This window comes from Dromiciops gliroides, chromosome 4 (assembly GCF_019393635.1).
Source record: "Dromiciops gliroides isolate mDroGli1 chromosome 4, mDroGli1.pri, whole genome shotgun sequence".
Lineage (NCBI taxonomy): Eukaryota > Metazoa > Chordata > Mammalia > Microbiotheria > Microbiotheriidae > Dromiciops > Dromiciops gliroides.
The window spans coordinates 412,903,932-412,930,186 of NC_057864.1; the positions used below are offsets into that span (position 1 = coordinate 412,903,932).

General features: G+C 36.0%; 1 protein-coding gene across 2 annotated transcripts in view; it reads left to right on the top strand.

The window, feature by feature from the left end:
- SMOC2 (SPARC related modular calcium binding 2) overlaps window positions 1-26,255 on the top strand; it is a 260,482-nt gene that overhangs the window by 124,082 nt on the left and 110,145 nt on the right. For both annotated transcript variants that reach the window (XM_044003776.1, XM_044003777.1), the window contains exons 5-7: window positions 704-751; window positions 9,221-9,271; window positions 10,342-10,416. In XM_044003776.1, coding sequence (XP_043859711.1) covers window positions 704-751; window positions 9,221-9,271; window positions 10,342-10,416 — 174 coding nt within the window. The remainder of the gene's footprint in view (window positions 1-703; window positions 752-9,220; window positions 9,272-10,341; window positions 10,417-26,255) is intronic.

The following is a 26,255-nucleotide window of genomic DNA, read 5'->3' on the forward strand; positions in this document are numbered from 1 at the left end:
TCTTTGGTAAATGTGGTATTAAGAAGGATTCTTTAGAATACTATTCTCTTCTTTGAAATGGGATACAGTTAATTATATTTTTATAATAATAAAAATAATAAAATAGTTCACATCTATATAATTCTTTATGGTTACAAGGTACTTAATATATTTGTATATTTTGATTCTCATAATCCTATGCAGTATTATTACAAATATTACCATTCCATTTTTACAGATGAAAAACAGGCTGAGAGAGGTTAAAAATATTCCAAAGGTCACAAAGCAAACAGATGTCAGAAACAGGACTTAAAACTCAGGTCTTTTGACTCTCTCACATCCAGTGTTCCTTATTGTACAGTATATTGCCTATCATGATGCTATAATGAAACCAAAGAGAATATATTATGTTAGTGGAATTTCTTGTTACTATTTCCAGATGATGAATGATGCATAAAAAGACAGGGAACTTTTTGCTTTCTTTGTCACTTCTCATTAAGGCTTTGAATATAGATAAGGAAAAATGTTAATTTTCTCTACAAATATTACATAAATATTATTTTAAAAATAAATAAGCAAATGTTTAGATAGAAAATGTGAAAAGTGGCAAAACTTTTAAAAATTAGTCAATAGTTGGGACAGGAAAACATAAACTTGGTCTAAGAGCTTCAAGACAGACTGAATTAACATTAAAATACTTTTTTCTCTCATTTTACATTTTTAGGTTCTATTACTGAAAAGTTGCCTCAACGAGAAGGCACAGGGAAAACAGGTAAATGTCTTCAAATGATATTGGAAATCATCTATGTGTACTAATATACTAAGGAAAAGTTTCTTTAGAAATTTATTAGAAGCTAGTGGATAAAAGTAATGTTTAAAAATACATTAAACTAAAAGCTGAATGGAATTTATTGCTAGATATCACCTTATGTTTATGGTGACTTGCTCAGTGGCCTATAATCTAGAGCAGTATATTAAAATCAAAACCATTTTACAACATATACAATAGGCATTTTTAAAAAGGACTGTTTTAAGAGATTACCTTGACAAATTTATTTGGTAATTTATTTGGGTTTCCTAGATCATTATTTATTTTTTGGGTACCCCAAACTTCCAAACAGAATCTCATTCTTGGTGGCTTTACAATCTTCTTGAATTTCCTCGATAGTTATATCCTGGTTTCCTGCTACTGTACTACTCACTCAACTATCTTTAATTCTGGTTTCCCTTTTTTTCCCCTTTCTTCTCTGCTACCTTACCACTTTCTATTATTTTGGTCTTTTCTTGCTTTTAACGCATTCTTCATTTTTGAGGAAAACAGAAATAGGGCTTTAATATTGAGAAGAAAAATCACACCTCATAATGCAAAAACAAGATACAGTATTTCGTAAACCCAAAGCAGTCTAGAAAGCAGTTTGTAAGGCAATGGGATTTAGTTTAATATAGAAAAGCAAAGAAGTAGCTTCATTTCAAGTTTCAACTGAAAATGTCACTTTCTTTCACTAGAGGAATGGAAAGGAACAAGCATTTTTGAAATGCCTACTAAGCTCCAGAAACTGTACTAACTGTGCTTTACAAATATTATCTCATTTTATTCTCACAACAGCCCTGCGAGTTAGGTGTTATTGTGTTCCTCATTTTACGGTGGAGGAAACTGAGACAGACAGAAGTTAAGTACTTACCCATGGTCACACACTTAGTAAGTGTCTGAAGCTAGATTTAAACACAGGTTTTCCTGATTCCTGATCCAGTATTCTATACATTTGTGTCACCCAGATGCCTCATTAGACAAATATTCTTTCTCCACTGAGGACAGGAGTGGGATTTTATAAATAATTACATTTTATATGAAGGCCTGAGGTAGGTAAAGAAAACACATACCACCTCGATTCCCCACCTAGTGTACTGTTGGGGTTGAGATATGCCAAAACAGGAGTCTCACAAGCTGAGAGGCTCCAAATATTCCAGAGTTTAACAGGCCTGGCCCTGCAGCATGGATTGCATGGTTAGGCAATTTGGGTCCAGTGAGTTGTGAAATATTTTTGAGCGACAACCAGTTAGTCAGCAAACCTTTATTATGTGCTTATTATATGCCGGGCACTTTGCCAAGTGACGGGGATACAAAAAAAAAGGCAAAACCAATGTCTGTATTCTCAAAGAGTTCCCATATCAATGGGGAAGACAACCTGTGAACAACTAGGCATACATACATAGAAGATATAGACAGTGTAAGTGGAGGGTATCTCTGAGGGAAAGCACTAGCTTTGGGAGGAGGAGGGTGAGGGTGGATTGGCAGGACAAGCTACTTGTTCAAGGTGGGATTTGAGCAGATTCTGAAAGGAATAAGTCACAGAGCTTTTAAATGATTAGTGTTACTCATCCGATTTAGTTTTGTTTGTTTGTTTGTTTGTTTTTTTGGCTGGGCAATTGGGGTGAAGTGACTTGCCCAGGGTCACACAGCTAGTAAGTGTTAAGTGTCTGAGGCTGGATTTGAACTCAGGTCTCCTCCTGAATCCAGGGCCGGTGCTCTATCCACTGCTCCACCTAGCTGCCCCTGATATAGTTTTAAAAGATCTGTTTAGAGTATTTTAGGAGGAACTATAATTCATACTCTCCTATTGAGCCTATTTTTTTATTTATTGGAGGGGGTGGGAATCAGTGATTTCCTAGGATCATGTGTTTCATCAAACTAAGATGGAGATGTCAAACCGCCAACCCATGAACCTCCAATACTCCTGAGTGCCTCCCTAACAATATTAAAATGTAATTGGGAAATATTTGACAAAATTAATAAAAATACAACAAAACATAGTTGATAGTGCATTTTAAAACTGTCAGTATCCAGCCCCCAGGGATCCTTATGTATAATTTAGTAGTCCCCATTTCTCTTTGAATATGACACAATTGTAGACCAGTAATCTATACTGGGAACCTATGATAAGAAAACTCCTTCTACAAAGTAAATCTGTACCTGCCCTACAATTTGGTGGGGGTGGGGGTGGTTAAGGGCACATTGAGAAATTAAATAACCTAGTCATGATCATGTTATTGACAAAGGCAGGTCTTGAACTCAGGTCTTTCATGTTCAGGGTTTGGCTAACCACACTGGCTCTCTCAACACATCTCATCCTCCTCGTGTATATATATATATATACACACACACACACACACACACACACACACACACACACACACACACACACACACACATATATATACACACATATATATACACACATATATACATATATATATATACACACATATATACATATATACACATATATACATATAGTGCTTTAATCATTATTGAAAACAGTTTAGATATCTAGATTGCTGTGTGTTTTATATAGAAAATTCTTATAAAAAGATAAGGAATAGGGATATCTGTAATGGAAGAGAATGTAAGATTACAAGATGGAGTCAGCTTCAGAAGTGAGATGAGATTCATAGGGTCAAAGAGGGAAGGAAACAGACATTTGCTAAGTGCCCACTATGTTCCAGGCACCATGTTAAGTGCTTTATAATTATTATATTATTTGAGCCTCACAACAATCTTGAGATATAGGTATTATTATGATTTCCATTTTACAGCTGAGGAAACTGAGACAGAGATTAAATGAGTCTTCCAGGGTCAGCTATTAAGTGTCTGAGGCCAGATTTAAACTCAGGTCATCCTGACTCAAGGTCCAACACTGTATCTACTGTGCAGCCTTGCTGCTTGGTCAAGGGGAAAAAATGAAGGGAAATTTCAAGTAAAGGAGGAGAGTTTACTTAGTCATTCAGTAAATATATACTTAGACAGGGTTTTTTTATGGAAAATTGCTGGGGGTTCTAATGAGTAAGCTCAATATGAATCAACAGTATAACATGGCATCTTAAAGAACATGGTGAATTTAGGTTGCATTAAGAGAGGCATAGAGTACTGGATTTGAGAGATATTAGTCCTGTTCCATGGTGCCCTGGTTTGGCCATTTCTGTAGGATTACATTCAGCTCTTAATACCACGTTTTCATAAAGATACCACTAAGATATTGAATTTCCATAGGTTGTCAATTAGAATAGTGAGGATTTACTTAAATAATTAAGGATGTTTACTCTGGAGGAGAGATTTGGGGGCAGAATGAGAAAGGCATAATAATTATATTAAGATGTTGGAGGGGCAGCTAGATGGTGCAGTAGTTAAAGCACCAGCCCTGGATTCAGGAGGACCTGAGTTCAAATCTGGTCTCAGACACTTGACACTTACTAGCTGTGTGACCCTGGGCAAGTCACTTAACCCCCATTGCCTGCAAAAACAAAAACAAAAAAACAAGATGTTGGAAGAAGCTTGGAGTGTTGCATGCAGTTTGCAAAGAGAAAAATTAAGACTTCATGTAAGGAAGAGCTACCTAATATTAGGTAAATTAATTCATATTAATTATCTAATTATCTTAAAGTTATCCCCACATGGAACAGGCTGTATTGGGAGATTGTGGGTTCTCACCTCACTAAATTTAGGTCTTCAAGCAAAGAAGATTATTGTACAAGTGGGAGATGAACTGATGAACCTAGTTCCCTTCCAGCTATGAGATTGTGATTCTGTGATATTGGGCCAAAGGATGAACTTTGATGAGAAAAATATAGGAATGAAAATAGCATCTTACTACTATCCTAGAATGTTTTTATCCCCAGAATTTGTGTAGACTGGGATGATTTCTCCATTGCCTTCTAACTATGTCAAAAGAGCTGAAAGCGCATAACACAATCCTATTTATATTATATAGCCAGTCAACTATTAATTCTTCCTTTACTCCCAGCAGTAAAACACTCTGTACTTATCCTCTAGACAGTTTTATATCTAGACTTTCCTTTTCTTTTTTCTCTGTATCTTGATCACTTTAAAAAATATTATATTGACATTTAAATCCATCCTTAGAATGAGGAAGCATTGATTAATGGAACAAGACAGTCTCTCTGCTTTTCCTTCTCTACAATTCTTTAAATTATTTATCCCAAAGTGTGCAAGTAAAAGATTAAATGCATAAATGCTAAGTAACAACAATGAGGTTTTCTGTTGTGTGGTTTTTTTTCTCTTTGTATTATCTTTCAAACCCTGTTATGTTTGTTTGTTTTTCTGGAAGAAATTGAGCAAGCTTCCTATTTTTTTTTTCTAATCATACTCAGGTTATGAGATAGGGTGCTTAAGCTTGGTTAAAAACATCCTCTTAGTTCGATGTGTTACATGGTAACACAGCATACTGTCTATTTAAAATTTCAAATAAACTTGCACCTACCAATCAAATAGAATCCAATTCAGTACACGAATGTTTTGAAGTCTTTATTTTGTCTAATTCCACTTTAAACAGATGTCAATAAGGCCAATAACAGGTGTCAGACTTTGTTAATTTTTCACCTGTGTTTAGGTGATTGGTCCATTTCCAAATGACTCTCTGAGGCCAGATGTGCTAAGAAATAATTCTTCACATATGCAACATTTTTCTTGCCAGTGGTGATAAAATGAGAGTCAGTTTAAATGGCTTATCCTTTTATTTTTATCCAACCATTCCTTTTATCCATAATCACATTAGCTGAACACAGCATACCTACTAATGCTTTCCATTTTTCTCTGAATTTTTTCCTCTTCAGCTATATTCTGACCTCCTTTCTCTCTTCCCTCACCTAGTGACACTGCTCAGTTCTTTTTAATTCTTATTCATTAAATCAGCCCTATTATTAATATAAACTCTATTTTAGGTATCTGCACAGGCCCAGAAATTATTTTTAGGTGAATTCACTTTGCACAAAATTATTTTTAGGATTAATTATTTTTAGAATGTGTTCATAACCACTCAAAACAATTTGGTTTAACCATCCACATAGGAAAACAAACAAACAAACATGAATGAAGAATGTCTATTGCTCAGATTTTGGCATTCAAGTAGATGAACAACATTTAGTTCTTGCCTATCAGTATGTATGAGTGTATCTGTGTGTATGTATGTACATATATACATATATTTATTTATATTTTTATATATATATATATATATCCAACCCAATCTCTTCCTTCTACTCTGTTCCAGGCCCAGCATCTATAATATTTATTCAAGGTAAACATATTAATAGATTAATTTAATTGGTTGATTATAATAATCTGGGCAATATGCATTGTTCATCCAATTTGTTTTTCCAGTGTATATGGTTTGATCCATCACTGAGGATATACTTTAGTGTTCCTGGGACGTAGCATGGGCTAGTAGAAATGCTTTTAGACTTAGAGTCATGAAGTCTGGATTTGAATTCCTGCTTTGAATTGTATTTATTTTCTGTGTGGTTTAGCACTAGTCACCTCACTACCCTCAGCCTCAGTTTCTGCATCTGTAAAATAAGGGGCATGTACTAAATGGTCTTTGAAGTCTCTTTTAGCTCTAGACCTAAGATTCTATGAACTTTAAAGTCTCTTTAATTTACTGTGACTTGAACTGGCAGTGTAAAGACCTGGGTTCTATTCTCAGATTTCCCTACTAATTTGAAGCATGACTTTGCACACTTCCTTTTCCTGGACTTCAGCTGGCTCGTCAGTAAAATGAGAGGTTTGGACTGAATGATCCCTAAGATACCTTCCAGATCTGACATCCAATGAATAAGGTTGAAAGTGAGGATGAGGGAATAACTAGAAGCAATAGGTAAAATTTGCAAAGAGGTATGTGGAAATTGGAGGTCCAAATGATTAGTGATCTAAAAATGTAATGGGCTTCTTAGGGAAGCAGTAGGGATGATCACTTATCATGTGTGTTGTAGTGGGGATTTCTTGTTTGGGTTTGAGTTGGACCAGATGGCCTAGTTCTGTTATTTTGGTAGTTGTCTAAAGTTTTTATTCAAGCCATGTGAACACCTAGACTAGAAAAGATAGAAGTTGAAGACTTTGTTTCAGGAAGATAAATCTCCTGATGTCATGGCCAGGTCATTAGGGAAGTGGGAGAGACTGGAGGCTCACCAATTCTATGCAGTGGATACTTTTAAAAAATCATCTTCCTGAGCAAATATTAATGCAAATATCATGTAAACACAGTGGCATGTGAAAGCAAATGCATACAGGGTTAAACTGAAGAAAAGAACAAGTTCCCTTTTCTGAGGTCACTTCTTTTTGAAGAGAGATGCATAAATGTGAATACATAGAGCAGAGAGGAACAACAGAACTTGGAAATCCAAACAAAAGAGTATTTTTTTTTGATCCAGCCCTAATATGGATAGCACTTGAGAGTTATGTTTTACTTTTTTCTATTTTCCTCTCTTTTCCAAATGATTTTGGTTAAGATGCTAATCATGGCTAACCCTAAAAAGAAAGAAAAAGTTTCAAAAGCAGGGTGAGAAAATAAACATCGCATAGAAAGGGTGAATTGGGAAGAATAAAGAAAATCAGACTAAGTAGAACTCACTGTCAGGGAGTCTGGAAAAGGCAGAGAGGCTTATTACCATGGAGCTATGTTTTCTCAAGGACTGCACTGCAGAGCTCCTGACTTGTCTTCAGGTGTTTGTTTTTGTTTGTTTGTTTTTTGCTTGTTCTCTTGGGGGGAATGATTTGCTGGCTTCTGTTTTAGCCTTCAGCAAAAAGAGAGAACAACCTATTTAACTGAACTCACTCTATGTCAGACTTTTAAATGTCCTCTCTTTTTATTTTCCGCTCTTGAATTCCAAGTCTTAAAGAAGATGAAGCATAACAAAAAGCTCTTAATATATTTTATGCTATATTTTCCTAACATGGTGACCATCCTTCTATCTTACTTGTTCTTCTACTAGTAGATAAAAATTAACTTCTTTTCCAGTTTTATAGCATCATAACGATAGTGATAATAACAACAATAGCTAACACTTACATAGCTCTTTAAAGTTTATGAAGTACTTTACTTTAACTCAGCTTGATTAACCTCACAACTACCAGGTGGGGTAGGTGCTTTTCAAAAATTATTTCTATTTGCCTCATAAATAGATTTTAATAAAAGTTCTGCTTTGCCTCTCAAGAAGAAATAGAAACAACACATGCAATTATATATAACCCTTATGGTATGCATTATCTGGATACTGCTGATTTTTTGTGGTTTAATGTCAGTGATATCACACACACACACATATACACACCTACACTAACACACACATATACACACCTACACAAACACACACACACACACACAAGCAAGCTTTCATTTTGGCTCAAACATGTGGAAGAACACAAGGAAAAGAAATTAGAAGAGTTCTGATGAGTTACCACAAAATGAATCACAAAGGTCTTACTTGCTGGGGGCCATCAGTCTTGAGGGTGTCTGGGTCCTCTTAAAGAACAAGGTCTCAGAAGAAACAGTGACTTATAGTGTGGCTCACACCATTTAAAAAAAATTGGCTCATATAGAACTATGAAATATGATTCAGTTTTAAGAGCTTATCAGTTTTAACATATGTGTATATGTATATATGTGTGTGTGTATATATATATGTATATATATATATACATATGTATACATATTTGAAGGAACATAATTGTATTCCTCTGTTCTCCAGTCTTTCATTTTGTTAGTTACTTAAGGAAACAGTCAACTACAGCAAACTACATTCTCCCTACCCTTCCACCCCTCCTAAAACCCCAACAACAATATGTTTATGTTCTACTCTACAGTGTTAGGTGGAAGGAGACCTAAAGGAGAGTGGATAAAGATCTGGCACAGCAACTATTTACTTAATAGCTCCTTAACCTGTATCTCTCACTCATGAAAACAATAAGAGAATATCAAATATATTGAGTCCTGCCCTAAGAGCATGATCTTTTCTTTTAAGCTTTCTGTTGGACTAAATCCATTGAATCATCTACCTTGCATTTTCTTCTCTTTTGCTAGGCTTTTTCTACTTACAATCTCTCCATCCCTTCTAAATTCCAGTTATTATTTGTATAAATACAGCAGTAAATCTGGCATTCAATCCTACTCTGTCCCACATTGAGAGTCAATCCCAGTAGTAGGAGACATTTTGAAGCAGTGGCTGATTAACATGCTGATTTTGTGTTCTTATTATATCAAACTCCTGCTTCAGGGAAAACTTTGTAAATAGTGTGTTTTTTAAAACAAGTAAACTCAAGTAAAGTGTATGATGTTTTTGTTAACCTTTGGGGGCTATGAGCAGATCATTAGCATTAATCATATATGCACACTTATTTAACTTACTCTCATAATTGTAGTCTCCTTGCAAATCTTTTCCATTCTGAATTCAGATGATGCCTCAGCTCCTGCGTTGGAGACTCAGCCTCAAGGTGATGAAGAGGGTGAGTGTATTTTAGACATGGTCAGAAGTTATCAGATAGTGGGTATTTAACAGGTTGAACAGGGGGCAAAATAGTGGGGAGAGTGGGCAAAATCACAGGAATTGAGAAAATTAAAACTTAGTCTAAGCCCTACTTATACGAGAGATTATATTTGGCCATTTGCCAATTTTATGATGGAAGTTCTGTCATTTTTCCACATGATGAAGGCCAAGTGACTTTCAATATTGGCTGTTGGAAACATTTGGCCTGAATGCTTTCATACAGAAGAAAACTAAATTCACTTTTATTAAACTTTAAAGACAAATGATGAAGGCAGCCTTTGGCTACAGATTATGAACTGGAAAGTTGTATTTTGGCTTCCACATACCTTTTAATAATTAATATATTTAATGCTTTAAAAACAAACCATAATTCTTGCCATATTTCCTGTACATATTTCATCTTTTTATAAGTGGTCATAATAATCACAAATTTCTTATCCCTCCTCACTAATGGATTTTTTTGGGGTAGTTCTTTATTTGCAATTTGTGACCAAGTTACAAGGTAGTTAAGTTTAAAGAACAATTTTAATCAACTGTAATTACTATAAATGTGACATACTTTTAGTGGTCATATGTTCCTGAAATTTTTTTTAAAAATCAGATTTCACTTTAAATATTGGCAGATTGTTCTCATATAAGGAAACTTCATTGATTCTTTTGGCAGAATGAAAACTCTTTTGGGGATGCAGACAACCCCCTTCCCCAACAGATCTCTTTTATACAATCAGGGTTTTATCTTCAAGTGGACCATACTGGTATTCAGAGACTTTCAGCCACATGGAAGAAGGACAGTGGAGTACATATGATGCTAACTAACAGGCTGAATTATTTCAAACTCATATCATTTTCTCTTTTTTTAATCAGTTTTTCTAATCTATGTAGAATCACTTTAGCAAGTCCAAAATAATTTAAAACTTTTCATTTTATTTACCACATTGATGTTTAAGTCTTAGGAAATTAAGTGAAACAATGCCTCCTTACAGCATTTAAAATGTAATTCATTTCATTGTATTATGCTTAATTTCCTAGATATTGCTTCTCGTTATCCCACATTGTGGACTGAACAAGTCAAGAGCCGACAGAACAAAACCAATAAGAATTCAGGTAAGATAATAATCTGAGTTTCTTCGAAAGCATGTTGTCAGAAGGCAAAAAGAATGCATAAAATATGTTTTAATTTAATATTGGTGCCAGCTCTTGACATAGCCATGAGAAATTGGCTACTGTGGTCCTACTTCTCTCCAAAGGTCATTAAGCTCTCGCAAGTGTCTTTAGGCTTAGCTACACATTAAGTTCAGGGAGGCTGAGGCTAGGTAAAGGGGTGTTACTAGGGGAGGGAGAAGCAGCAGTGAGGCTTACCTCAAAGCCACTATAAACAGGCCACATTTGTAATCTTAGTGTCTATATTTTTATTTAGCCAATTCATGATATGGGTGTCTGAGGATTCAGCCTGATCACTTTCCTTGAGGCTACATCTCAGTACAACCTGTGATTTAAGAATCCAGTATAAAAGGTTATAATGTAATTGATATTTTGCCATTTCAATGATATTTAGTTTAAGCATTTTTCATTCTTTTAAATTTCATTAATTAGAAAAACCCGATTTAATCATTTCTTACTCTCTTCCCAGTAAGCTAGGCAGTATGAAAATTGAGATATTTAACAACTAGTTTGATTTCTTTAAACCAAATTACCTAGTTTTGAGAGAAACAATGCAAAAAACATCTGGTCAATTCATTAAAAAAGGCAAGTTGATTCGATTTTTTACTTTTCCAAACTGGTTATTTGGGTATTATATGGATATACCCACAGGGTAAAAATAGGTTGCTTAATTTTCAGTGACTGCTTCAAACTGCTTTTGTGGAAGCTGGTTCTTTTCTTAATTACCCTTTAGCTTCTTAGTCAGATGACTTTATGAATGTTTTCTTGGTCTCTGGAGTGAAATTTTGTGTACAATTCCATTTGAAAGTAGTGATCATTATATATTTAAGATTGTTCAGCTACCGTAGTCACTCCAGTTCAGTAATGACTCAGATTCAATGTAACTTAAAGAAGAGGGATTGGAAGCATCCCATGAATACTCCAATAGTCTGAAAACCTTCATGTGACCTGTGGTTATATGTCTTTCTTCAGAGCATTCTTTGAGTATAAAAAAAAATGTACAAAATTAAAAATAATTTAAAGGAGCGGTTGAATTTCCAGAAACTATTAAAGACTAACAGAGGAAATGGAGACAGACAAAGGTCAGGAAGGATATATTGGTTCCCTTTCTTCTTTGAATCTAGGAAGTGTCAATAACCTTTGAGATCCTTTTGGATAAAAAAAAAAAAAGCAAGAATGTTAAAATCCAGAGACCTCAACTATGTCAAGACCTCTGAACTGAACTGATTCAATTGGAAATTTTGTTGTCAGCCCACACAGCTGTTAAAAACAAAACAAACCAAAGTAAAACAAAACAAAAGAAAACAAGTTGATCCAAGCAAGCTAATGGCTTCCTGATGTGGCCCATTTATCTACAGGGTTGATGTGGTTATGTCCATGTTGGAGGACAAGGACTTTCCTTTTCGTCTTTGCATTCCTTATACTCAGCATACTGCCTAGCACACAGTTGTCAAGTAATAGATGCTTGTTGATCGATTAATAAAATAATTTCTTAAACATTTTATATATGCAATGACTGTGATTGGTGCTGGAAAGATGAAGACAAACATGAAAGTCTCTGCCTTTCAAGATATGAGAATGACCACCTCAACTTTGCATATGGGCTTGAATGACAAGAAGATGACCATTATGGCCTCAATCATGGTAGAATTCATTGTCAGTGATATATTGGCAAAAAACAATACATTGTATCTTGATGTAGACATCTACTGGGAAGTGATTTAGCACTAAAAATCACTGCTTGGACTCTTCCCTTAGTGAAGCGACTTGGAATGATTGATCACCCAGCCATGATTCAATTCTGAACAGACCTAATATATGTTCTTTTACAATTAGGAACACCATATAAGCCTAGATGTGTAGGTGCTTGATAAATATTTACTGGTAATAATGATGATGGTGATAATGTTGGAAATGTGATAATAATGGTGATGTTAAGCTTAATGGTAAACTAATGTGCTTACAGGAAAAAGCAGACTTCCTCAATCAATGAACTTTAGCAGAAGCCAGTTAGGTGGTTTGCATGGGAAATGCGACATTGGCAAACAGATGCAGATATATAAAATGGTAGAAATATTCCAGTTTGGGTGAAAAGGGAAAGTAGAGTCGGTCAAGGTTAAATCTGATGACCTAAGCATTTTTTTTTTTGGTGGAGCAATGAGGGTTAAGTGACTTGCCCAGGGTCACACAGCTAATAAGTGTCAAGTGTTTGAGGCCGGATTTGAACCCAGGTCCTCCTGAATCCAAGTCCAGTGCTTTATCCACTGTGCCACCTAGATGCCCTGACCTAAGCATTTTGACGACTTGCAGTACATTGGCAAGAACCCTCTGGCTCTGGAGTCAGAGGACCAGAGTTTAAATTCCATGTCTGATGCTTATTAAGTGGGTGATCTTGGGTACCTTACTTAACCACTTTGGGTTTAGTTTCCTCTTTTATGAAATGAGGTTGGACTAGATGGCCTCCCAGATTCCATTCTAGATCAATGATCATCAGTCCCCTTGATTTTCTCTTCCAAACCATATTGTATTTAAATAAGCTTTATCTGATGGAATGCTACATTTATTTTTTCTGTGTGGTTAGTACACATCATGAAGTCTCAATAATTAAAAGGAAGAAAATAAACAAAAGACTTGTTTATTATGACAACAATGGATAAGTTAAAATTCTGTATTCTAAGAGCTAGCAAATTTATGCAGCAGAATTTCTATTCCCACAGCACACACAATGTGGATTGATGAGGAAGAAACACAAGGGAAAAAACCCATGATGAGTCATAGCAGCTTGTAGGAATAAAGGTGCTAGAGGGAGTGGCTCTCTCGAATCTCAGCAGTGCTTTTCTTGATTCTTGGAAATGTTCTTAATTTCCAGGTCCCCATATGTTAAGCTTCTTAATGATATAGCTTTGAATCAATGTTCCATGCACGTACAGATGAAATAAATCTTCTGAGAAGCCAAAATGGGTCATAGAGCATTGATGTTGGTGAATTCCTGATAAATGAAGTCTTCTGGAATGATGTGACTATCATGAATGAAGAGTCAGACTAAGTATATGGATAGTCAAATAACCAGTTTATAGGCCGGGTAGATGGGAACCTTGTAAAATCTTCCTTTTCTCTGATGTATCTTAGTCACTATTGGAGCTTCATATCAAAACTAAAGAGTTTTAGCTCACACCTCGCTATACATATTCCTTTCTCCCCTTTCCTATTCCTCCTGAAATGCTCTCACTATTTTTTGAAATGAAAAAGGCATAATGGCATAGGCTTGACCATTCATTTCAAATGAACGATACAGAGAAATTCAACTTTATTTTTGTTAAGGTTGCTTAGAAGATGGCTATTATATCTAAGAATTCCCTGTTGTGTGAACATATATCTCAGAGACTAAGTCTGACCAGGTTACCATCTTGCTCAGTTTGCTTCACTGACTCTCCGTTACCTCTAGGATAAAATAGAAAGTCCTCTGATTATTATTAAAGCCCTTTATAACCTGGCCCCTTCCTCCCTTTCAGTCCCTTACACCTTGTTCCCCAGCACAAAATCTGGGATCTAGCTACACTGACCAACTTCTAATTCCTTGAACATAGGGTTTTTTCCATCTCTGGTCTCTGTACCATCGCAACGGAAATCTTCCCCAGAAATATTTTCTCTTTTAGTCTCTACATCTTAGTTTCCCAGTTTCCTTCCAATTTTAGCCCAAATCCCATGCTCTTCAGGAGGCTTTTCCTAGTTCCTGTCCCTACCACTACTAGTACCTTCTGCATTTCATATTTCCTTCAACTATTCTTGAATGTAACTAGTTGCATACAAGGTATCCACCCCATTGGAATGTGAGCTCCTTGATGGGTAAGGGCAAATATGCTTATGGAATTGTTGAAGTAGAAAAGAGAAACAAAAGCCATTTTCCATTCTGTTTTGTTTTGTTTATTTTGTTTTGTTTTTATCTCCAGCACTTAGCACAGTGCATGGCACATAATAAATGCTAGATAAATAAACGTGTGTTAACTGAGTGCCTAGTCTATTATTAATTAAGGTTAGAAGTTTTATGCAGAAACATCCACACATTTGTGAAAAATAGTCTTAAACTTTTTTCCTTTAATGTCTATATTTTATACAGTGATTTATTCAGAGGTGACTTTTATGTTATTTTTATCAGATTTATTTGTAGACTTTAAAAGTTTGCTATGGTGAAAGCACTAAGACTTGGAACATGATATATATGTATATGTATAAATATGTGTATGTGTATAGGTATATATGCATATATATACATATATAGTATGTGAGAGAGTATATATATATATATGTATATATGGACAACATATATTTACATAAATGGTTTGGTGAAAGCTCTAAGAGTTTTTGAACAATATATATACATATATGTGTCTATATTATAAGAACAGTATATATCTACATAGATGTATACATACAGTTGTGTAAATATATACACACATGGAGATATAGAAATTGAATTTTATAAACGGCACATCTTTGTAAAAACTGTCACTGGAAAAGTCAATCTTTTTGAAAGCATACACCATTGTGTATAGGGAAATAACTGTGTGTTTGGATAGATTAAGGACTAGAGATACACAGAACAAGCACATTTTTGTGTTACACCCTTCAGTGGATTTTACCAGATTTGCAGGCCTCTAAGTGACCTGCCAATTATAATTAACCAATAAAAACAGTACAGGCTTTCAGTATTTGGTGGTACTGAAAATAATGTCTCAGGAAATTCCAGTTTACATCAGTTACCCTACACTATAATTTGATTTAAATCAGCCTAAATGAGTTGAGCACAAAGAGATGACATTGAGGAGATTTACAGATGCAGGGCATGAAATTACTGGATTATGTTTACGTACTACATACCGGTTGCCCTGATACATGTTCCTTCTGTCAGGCTGAAGAAAGTCATAACTAGCTGGCATCCTAAAAGACCTTGACACCATACCATTTACTCCATTAACTTTTGACAATGAAATGTTAAGTTGTGGTAAGAGTCACATGATGCATGCTGTTGCCGGGGTCTTGGAAGTTTCAGACATTAAAATATTGTCATGGCCCTTGAATTTTTACATTGTTGATTTTTGGAAGAGGTTTGGCTTTATAACTTTCCTTGGTAGCACATTTATTTAATAAAACATAAATAGTTTGGGACCTATTCAATGTTTTTTGTCTTCCCCTTTTTTTTTTTCTTTGCTTCCTTTCAGCATTCTTATCCACTCTTTTATACAAAAGCCAAAGCTGGTAATTCATTTTTCCTCTCGTGGTGTTCCTTTATAGCAGTTAAAAATAGTATATTTTTCCAGGAATTTGTGACCAAAATATCTAGCCTTCCATGCTACTGCTTAAATATTATAACATTAGGAGAAGTACCATTTTTTTCTTTACCAAATAAATTGAATACAGTTGTCTTATATATTGTGATGGGTAAGCTCAAACTATGCTTTTGGGCTTATTGAAGTAGAAAAGAGAAACAAAAGCCATTTTCCATTCTGTGAAAATAATAATGGTAATAGCTAACATTTATCTAGGCTCACTCACTATGTGCTAAGTGCTTTACAATTATTATTTCTTTTGATTCTTATGATAACTCTAGGAGGTAGGCACTATTATCATCCCAATTTTACAGATGAGGACACTGAGGGAAACAAAGGTTAAGTGATTTGCCCAGGGTCACATAACTAGTAAAAGTCTGAAGCCAAATTTGAATTTAGGTCTTCTTGACTCTAGGCCTAGTACTTTATTAATTGTACCACCTAGCTACCCCTAATTCTAATTCACTAAGAGTTGAGATGGTAGCAAAGACTAAACAGAGCAAGACAAACTCAGAGGACTTATGGTGTAAAACCCTTGAGATAAAATATATTCTCCTCATTGTATACACCATTTGTAACAATTTTAGCATTTTGAGTTCTGGGTTTCAGAGCTCCTAGGTGACAGACAAGTGAGGGAAAGACCTTTTCCCACCTCTTTCCCACCTTTTGTACTTCCACAGGGTTTTTTGCCTGGTACAAATAGAAAATGATAGAATCAGCATCTGACTGTGTAGGTAGTAGCTGGGTACAATACTTGAGATGACCTAAGCAGTGTTCAGGGATTGCTGTTGTTTCCCTAGAGAATAGATCTTGAACACAGACAATCTCTATGCTACTCATGTAGAAAGATACTCCTTTTCTCGGTAAATGGGTGACCCAATTGTCTCTTCTTTCTTCCGTTTATAACTAAGACTTTACATGTCTCTTTCTCACACTTCTGGATAAAAACAGTCAAGGCTCATTCAATCTGTCTCCTTTTCTTAGGTTAGAAACCTTTTACAGAAGAAGAACCATTTGTAAGATGACAATATTGGAATGTAAATCATAGATTTCATTTGATAGGCTTTGATATCATCATGCTTATGTATGGTCTAGGTGCTGGAAATTTGTATTTGTTCCTGAGAAGCTCATGTTGTCTTCCGTCATCCCCACAAATATAAAGTAGAGAATGGAGGATTTGGAATCAGAGTATCCAAATTTAAATTCTGGTTCTTCCATACTTTCAGGCCAAAGTATAAATAAGTCACTTTTCATCTGTGAACTTCAGGTCGCTCATCTGTAAAATAAGGTTGTCAGACTAGTTGCTTTCTTAGGTTCCTTCAAGTTCTAAAGCTTGATCTTATTACCTATTAGCATAATGAGTTTGTCAGATTAGCTAATTTATACCAGAAAGATCTTGGACCTGAGGCTATAAGCTTGGGGGAAAAATAGAGCAGAGAAGGGGGGAAGAGGGAATCATGGCAGTAATGGAAGGACAGACAAGGACTCCTAAGGAATCCCTGGGGTGTGCTTTGTTTTTGGCAGTGAATTATGACAAAAAACCTGAAAGTGCTCTTCTGCTCTTCCATGCTAGTGATAACGCAGTGAAAAGAATACTACATTTTCAGTCAGAATGTCTGAAGCTGGAGCCTGGCTCTGTTATTCTGACCCTCAGTTTCTTCATCTGTAAATAGAATTTCAGAGCTGAAAGAAACATCAATAACCATCTAGTCCAACCTATATCTAAGTAAGTGAAAAAGATCTGGACAACATATATCAACATATGATCATGCAGTTTTTCTTGAAGATCTATAAGGGGGAACCCAGTGTCTCCTTAGGTAGACATATCCATTTGGATAGTTCTAATCATTTAGAAGTTATTCTTTGCCTTAAGTCTAAATTTGTCTCTCTATAATCTTTACCCATTGCTCCTAGTTCTGGTCTCTGGGGCCAAACATACCTGTCTTTTTTTTTCTGCCAAGGAGAATGATCTCTGTAATGAAAATAACATAGCTTAAAAGGATTTGAAGCCCAAAATAAATCATAATAAGAGACCACAATCTGGTCATGATGAATCCATATATCCCCAGGCCCAGAAAAACTGCATCCTATGACACTGAAAGAAAGGACAGGTGGGATTGCTTACCTATTCTCAATGATCCTTGAAAAGTCATGAAAAATAGTAGAGAACTGGAGAAAGGTAAATTCTCTGTTTTGTTTTGTTTAAGTATAAATAATGGAATCTTCCCACCATAGCTGATGAGCTTGACTTTGACTCCTGGCAAAATTCTTGAATATATTAAAGGAATGATTACTGAATATCTAGAAAAGAAAGTCATGATTAAAATATGATTTCACCAAGAATATGTTATACAGTAAATACTGCTCAAGAAACTGGAAAGCAGCTTAGTAGAACATAGAGTTAGACTAATATCTTACATCATATGCCACAGGAAGTTCCAAATGGTTACATGAACTAACTATCAAAGGTATATTACCTTTTTTAAAGAAGTTACCTTCCATAACTATGGATAAATTCAAAGAATTAAAAGTTCAATTTAAAACAATAGTATTATACATCCCATGTTGTTAAAGAAAATTAATGCAGTTTTATATTAAAAGAGGAATGGGGGGGTGGCTCGGTGGCGCAGTGGATAAAGCACCGGCCCTGGATTCAGGAGTACCTGAGTTCAAATCCGGCCTCAGACACTTGACACTTACTAGCTGTGTGACCCTGGGCAAGTCACTTAACCCCCATTGCCCCGCAAAAAAAAAAACACACACAAAAAACCCCCAAAAAAACAAAAAAAGAGGAATAGGGTTTATTACCAGGAGAGAATGAATTGGTCAGACCACATTGGGAGCGTTATATTCAATTCAAGGTGCCAAATTCTGGGAAGAACATTGATTGGTGGAAGAGTAACAGAGTGAACAAAAGGACAGTTTTGAAAATTCTAGTATTTTAGGATATGATAGAGAAACTGGGAGGTGTAGAAAGTAGATGTGTGTGTGTGTGTGTTGATTGCGTGATATCTGTTTTTAGTATGAATCTTCATGAATCTTAGCTTGGACTTCTGCTTGCCCCTGGTTAGCTGAACAAATAGATGAAAGGTAAAGAAAAGTGAATTTAGGCTTGATATGAGGAAGTACCTCTAATTAGTACCATTTCAAAGGGCAGTGGGTCACAACAGGAGGTAATGGGTTCTACCTCACTGGAGATTGCCAAGTAAAATCCAGATGACCATTTGTTGGGGGCTGCAGGGAATTGTTGTGCAGGTCTGGGTTAAGTAGATAGCCTCTGAGCTTTATTCCAATTTTTAGATTCTGGGATTGCAGTTTTGGAATGCTGCTGACAGTTCTTCCTCTCTAAAACAAGTTTGGAAAAGACATCATTTTTTTTTCTTTGCATGAATTACATACAGATGAAAGCCTTCATTTTTTGTTATTATTCTGCACATAAAATTCACACTGCCTGAATACCTCATTCCTGTACAAGATCAACTCCTATTAGACATGAAGCATTGCATACCTTTTGTAGTACTGATCTATAAATCCAAACAGTGCTTTCTTTTGGGGCCAGAATACTTTCAAGGTGTCTATCCCAATTTCTGTTACAAACTAGATTATCAAAGAGAAGGGTGGTACATTTTGTTTGTTTAGCAGACTTATTAACCTCACCACAAAATAACAAGTTTCTTCTGTAAAGCCCACACCCCATACCCTGTACAGTGGGTTCTATCCCTTAGCAATAAAAAAAAAACATTATATATACAGTGGAGATATGAAAGAACCACCCTTCAAAGCACACAGAGGGGGTCGTCCATAAAGGAGCAGAAAGAACTCCAACTCAAATAATAGTCTCTGTGTTATAATTTCCAATTGTAATCACTGGCCATGGTGATGTGGCTTACAGAAATAAGAGAACTGAGCAAATGGAAAGAGTAACCATTAATGTAAGGCTAACATTGGGAGAATGAACAGATGGCATGAGTTAATTGGAAACCAATCCTTAAATTGATTGTGTAGATACTTGTAATTGTAGTTATTATGTTTTGCTAATTGTTACCATTATATAGCATAACCCAGAGCTTTTGTTCCCCTTCCCTATTTCATAGTGCTTTTCATTTCAGGTGTCATATTTACCTTTAATTTTAAAAAAATTGTTAACCAAGTTCCATTTGGGATTATATCATAAGCAGATAAAAATCTTGGTGATTGATCAAATTAGGTCTAAGACCAATTATATATTAATATATGATTCCCTGCCAGTAACCATGCAAAGTACTCAGAAGGGACACAAAATTCTAAGTGTCTTTGACTCAAAGACTTTGTAGTTTTATTGGTGAAGCAAAACTTCCCAACATCTTTTGAGTAAACAAGAATGAATGATACAAAGAAGGCAATGAATGGCAAATGCTAAAATGTACTCTCAAATTATACACAAGTACTTTTGCCCTTACTATCTACATTCCTTGAGGGCAGGGACCCTTTTTGCTTTTTCTTTGTATCTCCAGAACTTAGCACAGACCCTGACATATAGTAAGCACATAATAAATTAATGTTATTGATCAACTAACAGCATACAACAGGAGTGTCGAGGATGGAAGAGAAATATTGTAGAGAGTAGTTGAGTAAAACTTCATGGAAAAAAATGTGCCATAAAGTAGCCTGTGATGGAAGGGTGACATTTGAAGAGGTGAAGGTGTAGTATTCTTATCAAGGATATACAGAATTTTTTAAAAAAGGATATATAGATTCAGTACAGAGTCAAGCAAAAACTCCTGTTTCTGAGAATTTGGTGAATAATGGACCTTATTTCAGGGAAATTATATCTGGCAGTTTAGTTGTATGGATGGGGAGACTTCCAAAATAAAAAATAAAATGGTAGGTGCAATAGGTACACATTTGAAAAATCCTTCACCTCCAAATGCATATGGCATTTGTAAGAAAACTGGTCATACATACATCCATGGTCAATTCCAAATAAGAAACTCTCCTAGCCAGATTCCTGGTTTTGCTTAGTTTCATTAGTTTTCCATTTCCACCATGTGGGGCTCAAAGACTGAGGAATTATGGATGAAGCTGAGGTTATAAACCTGGGTAACTGGAAAGACAGTGGTCCCCTTAACAGCAATAGAGAAGTTCAGAAGATGGGTGGGTTTGGGAGAGGTAGAAGATAGCTAGTTTTCTTTTGAATGTGTTGAGTTTGAGATATCTAGATTATCCAGTTCAAAATGTTCAATAGGCAATGGTGGTGTGGGATTGGACCTTAGGAGACAGGCTAGAGTTGGATACTAAATCCCATACTCTTAATATCATCACCTTTTCCCTACTTTTTTCTCTGAATCTGTCTTTTCCCCTATAGTCTAAACAGTCAATTCAACTACCACACTAATCTTTTTTGAAAGTGTAAAGGATTCTCATGATACAAATTATATGTACCTGAGCTAAATTACAAGTAAATTCTCTCATTCAATAATTTGGCCTTTTGAATAGGTTTTATAGGATATAGAGCTAAAAGAAACCTTAGAGACCATTAATTCCAAATCTCTGGGTAAATTGAGGTCCAGAGAATGTGAATAACATGCCCAAGGTTGTAAACTGCCAAGCTAAGTAGGGGCTGATACCAGGTCATCTGGCTCCACATTCAGTGCTATTTGATTCAACTACACTATATATATATATATATATATATATATATATATATATATATATATATATATATATATATATATATATATATATATATATATATATATATATATATATATATATATATATATATATATATATATATATATATATATATATATATATATATATATATATATATATATATATGTATAGTTCCCCATTGTCGTCTTCTTTCTAATCTAAAGTTTCCTTTTCATTGTTCTTGCTTATTTAACCTACTTCTACTCCAAACTTCCTCCCCCATATCTCATCCCTGAAACCTGCCATGTGTTCTCTTCTCGGTTCCTAAATCCTTGGAGAAAAAAAAAAGAAAACAAGAAAAGTCTTTCATTTTGATCCGAAGGCAAAGTTAATCTAACTTGAATAGCGTTTCCAATATTCTTTCCTTAGAGAGTCTCTGACTGTCATTTTTGCTTGTGTGACAAGCAGCCATTACTGTACTAGTTTCCCTTAAACAGATTAAAACAAATAGATTAAAATCTTAGCTCAAATTTGTTATGAGATACTCTAAAAAGTAACTTAGCATGGGCCCCAAGGGAATGGGAACTGTGATGAGTGTGTATAGCTTGGGGAGGGGGAGAGTGTCATCATTGTGCAATTCACCTATTGAATGTAAGATGCCTATGGAACACATACTTTGAAATATCCCAAAGACAGTTGGTGATGTTTGACTGTAGCTCAGGAGAGAGGCTAGGGATGGATATATAGATCTAGGAATCATCTGTATAGAATTAATACCTGGACTGTTGGGTACTGATGAAATCACTGAGAAATAGAGAGGGAAAAGTCAAGAACAGCCCAGGACAGAGCCTTTTGGGATATTCACAGTTAGTGGATGTGACATGGATGAAGAAATAGTAAATAATGTTTAGGAGTGGTGAGTTGTGTAGGAAGAAAATGAAGACAGGAGTGTTATAAAAATGGAGAGAGCAGAAAATGGCCAACAGTGTCAAAGGCCTCAGAGGGAATAGATCCTCCTATAGATGAGAAAACAGAGGCCTAAGTAACTTGCCCAGGGTCACACAAGTGTAGGTGAGATAGTGGATAGACTCCTGGACTTGGATTTGTGAAAAACAAGTTCAGATCCTTAGACATTTACTAGCTGTGTGACTCTTTGGGAATCATTTTACTCCTCTCAGCCTCTTCTGCAAAATAGTGATAATAACAACAATATTACAAGATTGTTGTGAGGATTAAATGAGAAAATATGTATAAAGTGTTACCTTAAAGCACTATATACACCTTAATTATTATTATCATTATTTGTGATCTCTTCAGCTCCCATAGATTCAATTGTATTTTTTAATGCAGATGTCTCCCAGATACATGCATCCAACTCTAGCCTGTCTCCTGAGGTCCAATCCCACATCACCATTGCCTATTGGACATTTTGAACTGGATGATCTAGATATCTCAAATTCAACACATTCAAAAGAAAACTAGCTATCTTCTACCTCTCCCTAACCCACCCATCTTCTGAATTTCCTTATTGCTGTTAAGGGGACCACTGTCTTTCCAGTTACCCAGGTTTATAACCTCAGCTTCATCCATAACTCCTCACCCTCATTAAGTCAATCAGTAAACACACACTTATTATTTGTTCACTATGTTCCAGACATTGTACTAAATTCTGGGGGATACAAAGAGAAGCAAAAACATGATTTCTGCCCTTAAAAAGCTTACATTCACATGGGGGCAGGGGGTATAACATATAAATAACTGTACATATAACATACATATAATATAAATAGAAGACAATCTCAGAAGGTAAGCACAAGCCCCACATATTCATTTAGTTGCCAAATCATATCATTTTTTCCCCTCTATAACCACCATTCTGAATCCCACACCACCTCTTGCCTAGACTATTAAAATAGCCTCCAAATTAGTTCTCTGCCTCACTCCAATATCTACTATCTCTAGGCTCTACCCTCTCCTATCCATCTGCAGTACAAATGCCAAAGTGATTTTTCTAAATCATAGGCCATACCTCTACTCAACAAATTCTTGTGGCTACTTATTATTTCCAGGATCAAAAATAAACTCCTGTTTGGCTTTGAAAGCCCTTCAAAAACTGGCCCCTTCCCATTTTTCTCATTTTTTCACCTTCTAAGCACCATGCAGTCCCCATACTGGCCTATTTGCTGCTTCTCATGCATGACACTCCTTGCTCAGTTTGGGTAGTGGGGGAGTGGTAGGAACAAATGCAGACTGGTAAATGGGCTACTGTCCTACTTTCCATCCAGGATAAAGGCTGTAAACCCTGAGGTCTGAGTCTTTATGGAACATGGTCCAGGGTGCAGGATATGCTTCCCTGTACAATGTTGAAGCTGGGGAAGGGGTAGTCAAGCTCCCTATTGCACCAGGTCGAATGGTGGGCCCAAAAGCAGTTTCCCAGGCCATGACTTTCCCTCCTTTCTCTTATCCTCCTCCCTCTTCCAGTGAATTTTCTCTGAGCAATTGAATTCTTTGTAATTGATTGATGATCTTGATGCCCAAAGCTGCTCTTTAGAACTAGGCCAACCCTAATGATTAATTAATGATTCTTTCAGAGTCTCTTTTTCTGCTACTCTCTTGCCTGGTATGAATCTACTACCACAGGGCCTGTGGAGCAAGGACCAGACTCAATTCTCTAAAATATGGATTAGTAAAAACAAAGATCTTTTTGTAAAAAAGTTAGAGGTTCTTTTCTCATAATGCTTTAGAAATGTCTGCTTGAACAAGCAAAAAGCAACACTATGATGTGCTTTGATAAGTGGTTTAATGTCACAGACATGGTAATGAATAATACATGTTTCAGTCTTCATTTTGTATTATTTTGGAGGATTTTTCCTCATAGACTATAACTAGGTATAAATCTACCCCCCAAACAGCCTTCTCAATCTTGAGAGACTGGGGAAGTGAAAGTACCCAAAAGATCAAACTGGGAGTCAATGTACTGTATTGCCTTACTCACAGGATCCATGGGTTCAACCAGAGGTCTTTAAGGAGTATTATCAAGAGCCTTTAAGACACCATAAAACACTGTTTGCATGCTGCACTCACTTAAGCTAAGCCCTCTGAACTTTTAGGAGTTGCTTCATTACTGATGATCAGCACTGTGAGAATTGATTGCATATGTGACTCTGGTCTTCTTGAGGAAAGGTCAAGCTAATGGTAAGGAAGCCTTATATAAGGTACAAATCCTTTGTACAGTGCTCAATAAATATTTAATGAATGGATAGTTAGCAAGGGTGACCCTATCTGCATCTTTCTGTTTTTGTTTGTGTTTTCTTGCTTCCTAAGTGTATTGGGGAAAGGGAAGGAAAAGTTTGAATTGTGGTTTGACTTGAGATAAGGAACTCCCCATGAAGAAGAATGTCACAAGGTCTTCATCAACTCTGCAACTTTTACTTGGAGAGTTTCAGGTATCTAAGGATTTCAATGAATTGCCCTGGGTATCACAGACAGTGTGTTTGTTTAAGGCAGGACTTGCATTTCAATTCAATTCAATGAATACTTATTCATGTCTACTCTGTGCCAGGCACTGTGCTAAACTTTGGGGATATGAATAAGAAAGGAGCACACTAGGAATTTGCAATCTAATGAGGGAAGAAAATAGACAAAAGGAGGCTAAAAAAGAGGCTTGGGGGAGTTACCAGGGATTATCCATTGGGTGAGGAATGACTGTAGGGGAATGATGGCAATTGGTGATAGAGTGGATAGAGCACAGGAGCTGGAATTAGTAAAATCTGAGCTCAATTCTGGCCTCAGACATTTATTAGTTCTGTTACTTTGGGCAAATCACTTATCCCTTCTTGCCTCAGTTTCCTAAGATGTAAAAAATGGGGATAATAATATCACCTGTCCGGCAGGGTTGTTGTGAGGACCAAATGAGATATTTGCAAAGCACTTAGCACAGTACCTGGCACCTAGTAGGTACTATATAAAAGCTCTTTCCCTTTCCTCTTCTATTCCCTGGAGTCAAAACCAAGCAGAGATGGTGATGGAAAAGAGAGTTATGTCAAAAGTTCTGAGTCTTCTGAAAAAGCAATCTCTGGGAGGAGTTTAATCACCTACACTACAGCCTTCCAATCAGAGGGGAGAGGCAACTGAGGAAGCTAAGATGATGAGTATCAAAAGCTGAGTCAGTCTCCATGGGGAAGAAATTTCAGGTGGTTTATCCAGGGGAAGGCATGACATCCTTTGGAGTTGAAACTAAGCAGAGCCACTGATGAATGCAGGATTTGATCCAGTGTCTTACTGAATCTGAGGAAATGCAAATATTCCTTCTGGAAAAAGGTGCGGGGGGGGGGGGGGGGGGGGGCAACTTTAAGACATTTCCAGTCACATACTAGCTGGTTTTGAGGAAGAAGAAGGTAAGAATATAAATAAAATCGAGTTAAACTGCATTGTAAGGAGAACAGAGACTTTAAGATCATTGAGTCTTTTGGTGGGGGGGCATTAAACATTTATTAAATCATATTAAATGTTGGTAAAGAGAGAGCACATGGCTCTGAAAGTTCAGAAGCCCTACATACCTAAGATAGAGGGAAGAGAGAGAGAGAGTAAGTAAGAGAGTATTAAACCTAACCCTCATTCTGTTTCCATTTCCATTTTTATGTCTGCATTTGTTTCCTTTCTGATAGTACTGTTAGAAGAGACCATCTACTCCAAGCTCCTCTTTTTACATGTAGTATGGGGTAGATTTGGTGTCCCTCACCTCAATTTACATAATCAAGGAAAGTAAGGGTTAGATACCAAAGGTAAGGAAATATGGACGTGCTAATAAATCACAAAGAG